Here is a 10,438-nt window from a genome sequence, read left to right on the forward strand (position 1 = left end):
TAGTGCCACCTAGGGGGCTGGGGTGCCTGAAGTTCCTCAGGATTCCCAGCCTGCTGGGTTGAGTGTGCCAGGATGCTTCCGTCCAGCTGTGGGGCCCCTGTCCCTTTAAGACTTTCAAAAAGCACTCGCTTTTCTTTGTCCCAGGGGTGCCAGCTGCATGGACCCACTCACAGGTTTTGCTCTTCCGTTTCTCTAATATCTAGCACACCATGCAATGTGTGTCTGCACTCCTGGTGCAGATCACTAGGGCTGGGTATTTAGCAGTCCTGTGCTTCCACTCCCTCTCCTCTCCGACTCCTTTCCTCCTGCCGGGTACCTGGGGTGGGGGGAGTGCTTGGGCCCCACCTGGCTGTGGCCTGTATCGTATCCCCTTCTTGAGGTGCTGAGTTCTTGCAGATGTAGATGTAGCCTGGCTGTTGTATTGTATCCACTGGTCTCTCTTTTAGGAATAGTTGTATTTGTTGTATTTTCAAAAATATATATGGTTTTGGGAGGAGATTTCTGCTGCCCTACTCATGCTGCCATCTTGGCTCCTCCCCTTTAAAAATTTTAATTGTTTTATCTTTTTCAACAATATGGTCGTCCCAACCAATTTATTACCAGTCAGTTGGAAACAAAGTGTTTTGTTTACAGCTGAATTGTTTTGGCCAAGTCAACTAGAATTTACCATGTTATGCCAAAACCTATTTTATGAGGTTCTGATTTTATTGCAAGTTCAGATAGGATTGGTTTTTTTAAAAAAATCTTGTGTCCCTGAGGACCATGTCTCCAAGGCAGAGAATGGGGTGCTTGGAGCTGAGTTTGCAGCCTGGGGGGTTACTGTCCAGCACCTTTAGGGGCCTAGGGCCTGGACCTAGAGAGCAGCGCTGGAGGGTGGCATGGGGGGGGTGTCCTGACACAGGTGGCTTTGTCTCCCTGGTGGACAAAGGTGGCAGTTTCAGAGCCTGAGGCATTGTTTGACCGGAGGAAAGGCCCTGAATCCTGACATGAAGGAGAAGCAGAAGAGCCAGACTGGCCTGGAGCTGCATGAGGGCTACGGTCAGTCTGAAACGGTGAGTGATGTAGGGGCTGGGGTCAGTCGGGGCATGGCTGACCCACAGAGCTTCTGCCTTCCTGGCTGGCAGCTCTGTAGCCCTGCCTACAGACTGGGGAAGCTAATAACACAACTCCATCAGCTTTTCTTCCCTTTTGGTATAAAGGTGATTTAAAGTAATTTCACAGTTGACACCGTAGCCAGTGAAGCAACTCTCCTGGCCGAGGTATTATTTGTCTCCATCAGGACAGCTTGTGTCTGTCCCCGGCTAGAGCCCAAGATCTTAAACAGTTTCCTTTACAGCCATCCAGGCAGAGATGAGGCAATCAGCTGGGCCTATGGCTCAGGGACACATTAAGTTCATTATGTGTGAGTGCCTACTAGAGTGTTCAGTGAATGTTTGCTAACTGTGCAAAGGAGTAAAGAAGGGATGGCAAGAAAGGAGGAAGAGAGGAAGGGAGGAAAGAGAGAAGGGAAGAGAAGGTAGGGGAAGAAAGAGGGAGGAAGGGTTAGAAGGCAGAGAGAGAAACCACAGCCCAGGAAGGAAGCGAAAGGGATGTGGCTCCTCCTCATTGGTCCCGGTTTCTCTGCAGGTTGTAATCTGTGCCAATCCAAAAGGCACAAAAATCAAGTCTGGATCCATGGGGAAAGCATCCCCTCCTTACGACGTGCAGGTAGGCACCCTCTCCCAAATGTTGGTGAGACTTTATTCAAATAGGAGAGCAAAATGCACATCCCTGGGTTGCAACATCAGGCTCGGTTGCTGGGTGGCCTGGCTGTGCAGACATCCAGACACGGTCCTCTGGTCTCCCTGCCAGACTGTGGGCAATGGAGGCAATATCCTGCCTGCGGGAGAAGGGGGGAGTATTGCCGTCCGTGTTAGACCCACCGGCCCTTCTGTTTCTCCAACTGCTGTTTGGTAAGTGGTGGGGAATGGCCATTTCAGTCATTGCTGTGTGCTAAGCATCGTGTTCTGCACTTTAATAAACACTTATTTGTTGAACCTTTGCAATAGTTATATGAGGTAGGTTGGACTCTTATTGATAAGGTGCTATGATTGATAAGGAAGTTAGATAAAGTGACTTATCCAATGGCAAGCAATTAGTGTGTGCAGAACATGGGATTTAAACATTGGTGTCTGAGGGAGCAAACAGCATAAGGGTGACCCCATCATTTTAATGAAGAGAAAATTGAGGTTCAGAGAAGGGAAGGAACTTACCAAAGGTCAAACTGCAATTTCATGTCAGAGCCTAGTCTTTAGGATTCTTTTCATCTCGAGTCTTGTGTGGATAGGGGTTTGCTGGCAGGGTTTGTGTACTTGGATTCTAGTTCTTTCTTTAGAAATGTTTTACCTATTCTTGGCTCTCAACTTTTCTGTATACCTTTTAGAATCACCTTGTCAAGTTCCATGGCAAGTATTTGTTAGCATTTTAACTGGAATGTCATTAAGTTTCTAGACCAATATGGGAAGAATCAATAACATCTTTAGGACATCAAGTCTTTCTATCTTTCCATTTCTTTATATCTCTTTAATGTCCTGCAGAGCTTTAAGTTTTCTGTTGGCACTTCTAACAGATTCTGTGTTAGATTTAGTTTTAGATATTGATAGCTTAGCTTTCTTTTTCTTTTTTCCCAGAATGCAGATTTAAATTGTGGCATAATTTACATACAATAAAATGCCCCTGTGGCAAATGTACAGGTCAATGACTTGAGACAAATGTGTGCACATGTAACCATCACTGCAAAACATCTATCAATATACAGAACATTTTTACCACCCCAGAAATTTCCCTTGTGCTCCTTGGCAGTCAATCCCCAAGCCCTGGGCAATTGTTAAATTATTTGTTGTAACAGAATAGAATAATTTTGCCTTTTTTTAGAAAAAGAACTTCATACAAATGGAATCATAAAGCATTAATTTTTGGTGTCAGGTTCCTTTTATTCAGCATAATATTTTGAGATTCATTTGTTGCAGATTTTAGTAATTTACATATATCTAAAAAACAGAGCCAGTGACCCGGTGCTCCCCTTCCTGCCTTCAACTGTGCTTCCTTCTAAGAAGGTAGTAAGTGGCTGTTCTTAATCATTTCCTGGCAGCTTCCTTGTAATTATAACAGGGAAAGCCCACAGCCCATGCCTCCTTGTCCAGTGGGGATTTGTGGCCAGCTTGGTCTTTTGGAACTGCTGGACTTCCTTGAGAGGTCCCCAGCCTCCTGCATGGGGCTCCAGGGCCATGGCTGGCCTGAGTAGCTGTGTCCAGATGGACCTTTATGGGCTTACTTTGCCTTTCAGGACAACCTGAAGAAGACAGCATCATCAGAACGAGGGGACTTCTACATCACAGGGGATCGAGCCCATGTGGACGAGGATGGCTACTTTTGGTTCCTGGGAAGAAACGACGGTGTGATCAATTCTTCAAGGTCTAGCTCTCTGCTCTTTCCTTCTTCTGCCTTTGCAGCTTTGTGAGGGAGAGGAGGGCATGTCAAAAAGTTTGTTTTTCTCGTCCAGCTACCGGATCGGGTCCATTGAAGTGGAAAGTGCCCTTGCTGAGCACCCAGCTGTCCGGGGATCTTCTGCGGTCAGCAGCCCAGACCCCACCAGAGGGGAGGTAACTCGTCCCTCCAAGAACATTGCCCCCTGGGTCTGTACCTATTGGTTTCCAGCTGAGTGAGCTGGAAGGCTCCAATTCCCCCCCCATCTCACACCAACCAGGTAGCACAAAGTCTGAAATGAAACCAGACAGCCATTCCTTTCTGTTAAACATTGCCTTCATGTCTTTAGAGATCTAAATACTCTCTAGAGGGACACGATGGGAAGATACCAACATTTTGGTGCTAAGTGAACACAGAACTGGGTCCACAGGAGGCTGACAGTTGGGTGGGAGATCTTGGTGATAGGTGTAGGCTCTGTCACCCATCCTGGAAAAGTATCCTTTTCCATTTGCATATGAAGACATAGCAAACATACCAGACATGGGTGCTGATGGTTCTACCCTAGGAGGAATAGCCAGCTTGAGAGAAGACAGGACATTTATCCAACGTGACCTTCATATGTCAGGAAGATGGGCCAAATCTAATAAGCTGGCCTTTTTCAGGAGATATGCAAATTCCTTCCCATGGGTCTTAGCAGAATAGACGGAATGGGAGAAATAGGCAGACCTACATAGTCACACCGGCTGGCTGTAAATCCAACGTGATTGGTAACCTTCTGAAAGTTGGTGCCTTATCAGGCTGCCTTCCCAGAGGTATCAGAGCCAGAAGAGCGATTCTCAAAGCCTGGGCCCTGGGCTGCTCACTGCTGCATCTGGGGTTCTTGTTTAAAATATAGATTTCTAGACCTCAAGTCAGTCTTGCTGAATCGGAGTGACTGCTGAATCAGGATACAGCCCAGGGAAGCTTCATTTTGATCAGAAGCCCTTAGCCAAGTGACTCGGATGCCCACTAAAATTTGAGGCAGCTAAAAGAGAACATGGGAGGCCAGAGTTCCATCTGTGTGCTGAAGACAGACACCTAGGAAAAATAGAAATACCATTTGACCCAGGAATTCCACTCCTTGAAATTTACCCTAAGAATGTAGGATCCCAGTTTCAAAAAGACATATGCACCCCTATATTTATCGCAGCACTATTTACAATAGCCAAGATATGGAAGCAACCTAAGTGTCCATCAGTAGACGAATGGATAAAGATGTGGTATATATACACAATGAAATATTATCCAGCCATAAGAAGAAAACAAATCCTACCATTTGCAACAACATGATGGAGCTAGAGGGTATTATGCTCAGTGAATAAGCCAGGAGGAGAAAGACAAGTACCAAATGATTTCACTCATCTGTGGAGCATAAGAACAAAGCAAAAACTAAAGGAACAAAACATCAGCAGACTCACAGAACCCAAGAATGGACTAACAGTTACCAAAGAGAAAGGGACTGGGGAGGATGGGTGGGAAGGGAGGGAGAAGGGGAATAAGGAGTATTACGATTAGCACACATAATGTAGGGGGGTGGCACGGGGAAGGCAGTATAGCACAGAGAAGACAAGTAGTGATTCTATAGTATCTTACTATGCTGATAGACAGTGATTGTAATGGGGTATGTGGTGGGGACTTGATCATGGGGGGAAATCTAGTAACTATAGTGTTGCCCATGTGATTTTATATTAATGATACCAAAAAAAAAAAAGACACCTAGGACAATCTGCCTAGTTCTGTATGCTGCAGATTCACTGGGGCCATGACAAAGAGCTATGTGCTCAAAGTTAATCCATATATGGCACTCAGAACAGAGCCTGGCACGTAAAAAGTGCTCAATAAGTGTTTGCTAGTTTTAGGAGTCAAAAACAGTCCTTCCTAGAAACCAGATCTGTCTGCATATGAAATGGGAGTGAGGTGCCCATCTTCAGGAAGTATACAAGGAGGAACTACTTAACAGACTGTTGTTGGCAAGTTGCACGCTGATACAGATAAGCAACCTGCTGGCCTTCGAGTGTTTGCATTCCTACAAGAAGCCCTGTTCTGTTGTGCCTGAGCTTGGGGCTCTTCCTTCCCCCGGCAGAAGGCTGCCTGCCAGAAAGACATGGGCAGAGAGCCAAGGCACAGAATGTCTCTCAGGATGCCGGGAATAGAGGCTTTGCATCAAAATGTTTGCCAATTGCAAAACCTCATGCAGGCAGTCTCAGAAAGACCCACCTCCCCTTGCAAATGGTCTGCATTTTTCCCAATCCCTGTCCAAACCTATGCTTAGCTACTCTCCTCGTGATGAAAACCTGGAAGTAATGGACCCTGAGGGGCTTGCGAAGCTTCTTTCTCCAAAGTATTTGCATCTTAAAAGAGAAGCATGTCTGCTCCTAATAGTGTCACTTCAGGTATGGGGAGTAGTTTAGGAAAAAGGTAAGATTCTGAAATCATTCCCCAAAAGCCAGTGCTCCTAAGATTTGATCCCAGAAAGGGAAGCAACAGAAAATAAAATGGTGGTGTCCATTTCACTGACTGAGCCCAAGGAACTGGTAGAACCTTCTTGGTGGGCAGATAAATGTGAACGCTTATTCCAGGACTAGGTTAAGGAGAAAAGAGGCCTTATTCTGCCTATTTGCTTTGTTTTTTATTTTTTGCTGTTTTCTGGCAGGTGGTAGAGGCATTTATAGGCCTTTCTCCAGCCTACTCGTCTCATGATCCAGAGAAACAAACCCAGAAACTCCAGGAGCATGTGAAAAGGGTGACAGCTCCATACAAGTACCCTGGGAAGGTAAAGCTCTGGGGTTCTAGGGCCTGGGGAATCAAATAAGCACACACTACCTGGGCTCTCTCTCAGGGCTCGGTGCTGGGGGGATACAGAAACAGGTAACTCTAGGTGCTGCTTGAAGCCCTTTCTCCCTGTTTCTTCACTGGGCCTGTCCCAAAGCCCGTTTTATTTCCTACTCTAAGCAGTGACCATAAATCAGACTCAGGGCTAGGGGTTGCTGAAGTGCTGTTTCAAAGATCATGCCCTGCTGGCTCTAGCTGTTTTTTTGATGGTTGCCTTTTGGAGAAAACCAAGAATCTTGGAGACTTTCCAACAAAGTAGCAAAGGATAATAACTCCTTCAGTACAGAAGTCTTTCTGGGAAATGATGATTTCAATAATGGTTTTGTTTTTGTTTTACAGTCACAAGGTGACCTTTGTTTCAGAACTGCCAAAGACAGTTTCTGGAAAGATCCAGAGGAGTAACGTGAGAAGCCAAGAGTGGGGGAGATGAGGGGCAGCCCTGGAAAGGCCCCTTGCCGCCTCAAAGCTTCTAAGAAGAGCTTGTGGGATCGCTGGTTAGTCCTCACTTGGAGCATCATCTTTTCAGCCCTATAGACATCAAAGGCTTTCAGCTTCAAAATGAGCATCTCCAGAATCATTGTATGGCCCTAGAAGAGGGCAGAAGAACCTCCCAGAGGTTCAGAGCCACTGCCAGCCCAGCAAACGTTTGGCAGCTTACTCCCCCTCTGTCTGCAGGCATCCTTAGCAGCTGCCCACTGGTCTTACTTGCTAAGAGTGTCCAGCTGGCCCTCCGAAGGACAGGTGACCACAGTGTCGGGGCACCTGTGATCCTGTGCACTGCCAGGGTGAATGTGACCACTTGACCCTTTCGGTAAAGCCATTTGGTAATCATATCCAGTGCCATGAAAAACTGGTCAAACCCTGTAGCTCAGCGATCCCGTATTTGGGAATCACTACAAAAGATTAAAAAGATGTTTACCATAATATTGTTTAAAACCACAAAAAAAGAGAAGAGGAAAGAAAATTGATGTCCAAGCAATAGAGCAATGATTAAATTGTAGTAGATTAACTCAATAACACATTTTGCGGCCATTAAAAACATGCCTTGGGGAAAACTTGAGCAAAATTAATTTTAAATCACAATTAAAGATAGTATTTATATAGTGGGAAAGCCTCAGCTTTGAAAGGTTAAAGAAAAACTATAAATGGAAAAGCAGTTGGAAGGAAATTCGTTAAAATGTTAGTAACACTTTTTCTGGGTATTGAAAACAATGGAAGACAGTTTTCTTCTTTCCTCTACATTTATACATCATCCCCAAATGCTAGTGTATTACCTGTACCCAGGAAGGCACAAGGACCCTGTAGCCACATCCCAGGCCCAGAAATGGAAAGGGTGGCTCTGGGCAGCTGAGACCAGCCAAGCGGAGAAGCCGATGGAAACTCAGACCTGACCCCAGCACCTCCATTCACCCACAAGTCAGTGTTTCCCGAGCACCAGCCCAGTGGCGGGCTCTGGGAATGCAAGGATAAGCAGAGCCCAGGCAGTCCCCACCTGCTCAGGTTGCCCTAAGAGTACTACAGCCTGGATGGCTTTCACAGCCGACTGATTTCCTTGGTGTTGGCGGCAGGAAGTTCAAGATCAAGGTGTTGGCCAGGCTGGTTTCATTCTGAGGGTTCTCTCCTTGATTTGTAGATGGCTGCTTCTCCTGTGTCTACATGTGACCTTTTCTCTGTGTGTGTCTGCGTTCTAATTTCCTCTTCTTATAAGAACACCATTCAGACTGTGTAATAGTGTGAAGATGAGATTATATTCAGTTTAGGGCCCACGCCAATGGCCTCGTTTTAATTTAATCACCTCTTTAAAAGCCCCATCTCTGAATACAGGTGCATTCTGAGCACCTGGGGATTAGCATATGAATTTGGGGGGAACACAATTTGGCTGGTGACACTACCCTTGCGCGGAGTTTACAGTGAGTGCGGAGGCCACTGTTATTCATCAGAGAATAATCCAAATAATGCACAACTGTACTAAGTTCCCTGAAGGGCCTAGTGCAGTTAAAACAGAGGCTGGGGGACTCAGGGTATCCAGGGAATCTTCCATGAAGAGGTCCCTGGCGAGCTGGGATTGAAGGAAAGTGGAAGTTACATAAAGAGATTGGGGCTGAGCTTTCTGAACAAAGACTACAGTTTGTGCCAAGGCCTTGAGGTGGGAAAGACAGGTGTGTGTTCCTTAAAACAGTTCTGCTCAACACCAGCTCTGTCGGCATAGTTCCAAATGTTTGAACTCTCAACCATCCTGTTGGATGGGTACTGATAATACCCTCTTTTTACAGCTAGAACAGAGAAGTTAAGCAATTTGCTGAAGTCCACATAGCTGGTATCTCACAGAGAGGATTCAAACCCAGCTGGTCCAGCACCTGTGTCCACACTTTATAATGGATTGATGGCCTGGTTTAGGAATTTGTTTTTCTCCTATAAGTGCTAGGGAGACATTGAAGGTTTGTGGCAAAGAAATTATCTTCTTAAAGTTTCATTAGCCCTTAAAAAGAAAAAAACTTGTCCAAGTGATTTACTTGTTCTTTATGGTCTTTATCTTTACAGCATTCCTGGGCTGGGCAAATTCTCTCTTAAAGGTGGCAATCAAAGGGCTTTGGTGCCCAGGAGGGGGCGCCAGAGACAAGGAAAACACGCAAGTCTGACTCAACACCGTTTGTGCTCTCGGACTGCCCCTCCTCGGGTCCCCGCTGAAACATCTGACTCCCCAGACAGCTCTCCACTGTCACCTCAGACCCGAAAGGGAAAAGCTCATCTCTAAAAGGAAAATGGCAAAACTCCTAGCTGCAGCAACCCCACAGGAGCCAGGCACCACCGCCCCACTAGCAGCCCCAGCCCGTCATCGGTCATCACAACAGCGACACGGGCTTCAGCCACCACGTTGTTGACAATTTATTCCCTGCCAGACATAGTGCTAAATGCCTCACTGACACCCTCTAATTCAGTTACTCTATTCCCATCCTGCCTTCATGATTGTAGCTCTATCCACCTGCCATCTGTGCTATAAACTTTTAAAAGAAAATATCTTTAAGCAATGTAATATGCATTGAAAGATGTATCTGGAATTCTGTTGTTTTTCTAATGCACATCAAAATAACCATGAACCTGACAACTGTCCATCTAAAATCACCTTGCAAAATCCACATGAAGGAAAATGGATCCAACTCGTTTCTCACTCAAAGCCTGAGAAGAAAGTAGTATAATCTCCACTGAACAGATGAAAAGTCCGACGGTCTGGGGGGTGGTGGGTTTTACAATGCAGCCCCTTCCTGGGTTTCCACCCCCTCTCCTGCAGGAGTTGGGGGATCCTACCACGACCCCTGTCCACCTTTCCAGGTTCACCTCTTTTTCTCCGTCTTGCGTCCTCCACCCATTCCTTTTCTTCTCGAACTTCTCTTTGTTGGCCCACTTTGCCTCTTCCTGGCCTAAGGGCCCACCTGTACATGTGGCTCAACTTTTAAGTCATTTCTTTTGCAATATTAGGGATGTTTTGGGGGAACCCCAAGACACTCTCCCGAACCATATGGTGGCAGAAATAATAGAGATGGAGTGGGCTGAGCTTGATGGCTACAGCCAGAAAAGAGCTTTTTATTTTTTCTTCCTACTGCTGATACTCAGACCCACTGGTCTGCTCTCTCTTCCTCACTTAAAGGACTGTATATCCTTGGGCAGATCCCTTATCCCCAGCCCAGCCCTACCCAGGATGTGTATTGGGTTTTTTCATACTTCTCCAGTCTGTGTTTTTCCTCATAGCCCTTATTCATTCACTCACATACTTACTAAGTACCTACTATTGGCTAGATACTATTGTTCAGTTCTTGAACTAAATCAGTGAACAAAACAGGTAAAGGTCTGTCTGCTAATGTAGCTTAGATTCTAATGGGAGGAGACAGAGCAAAAAAGAATGATTAACTAAATTCTATAATATCTTAGAAAGTGATGAATATTAGGGAAAAAAATAGTACTATGTAAGCTGGGAGGGGACCGGTTTTCGGAGGTGGGTGGCAATTTGAAGTTGGTGGTCAAGCTAAGCTTTATTGAGTAGGGGACGTAAATCTTTGGCATAGATTTGAAGGAGGAGAGGGGATTATCCTGGTGGAAAGTGGTC

General features: G+C 45.8%; 1 protein-coding gene across 5 annotated transcripts; it reads left to right on the plus strand.

Moving 5' to 3' along the window:
• The first annotated feature begins 1,622 nt into the window (after positions 1-1,622).
• Positions 1,623-8,839, plus strand: LOC118928119 (acyl-coenzyme A synthetase ACSM5, mitochondrial-like). Of its 5 annotated transcripts, XR_008992129.1 has the most exons (5): positions 1,623-1,707; positions 1,852-1,952; positions 3,492-3,611; positions 6,158-6,277; positions 6,676-8,839. XR_008992129.1 is itself a non-coding variant. In XM_057487003.1 (3 exons), the coding sequence occupies exons 1-3, from the start codon at positions 3,513-3,515 to the stop codon at positions 6,736-6,738; spliced, it is 312 nt and encodes a 103-aa protein (XP_057342986.1). In that variant the 5' UTR covers positions 3,462-3,512; the 3' UTR covers positions 6,739-8,839. The 5 variants fall into 5 exon arrangements, 1 of the variants encoding a protein (XP_057342986.1); XR_005031114.2 differs by lacking the exon at positions 1,623-1,707 and having other exon boundaries at positions 1,775-1,952; XR_008992130.1 differs by lacking the exons at positions 1,623-1,707; positions 1,852-1,952 and adding an exon at positions 2,588-3,453 and having other exon boundaries at positions 3,542-3,641.
• Positions 8,840-10,438: the final 1,599 nt, after the last annotated feature.

Source organism: Manis pentadactyla, chromosome 10 (assembly GCF_030020395.1).
Source record: "Manis pentadactyla isolate mManPen7 chromosome 10, mManPen7.hap1, whole genome shotgun sequence".
NCBI lineage: Eukaryota > Metazoa > Chordata > Mammalia > Pholidota > Manidae > Manis > Manis pentadactyla.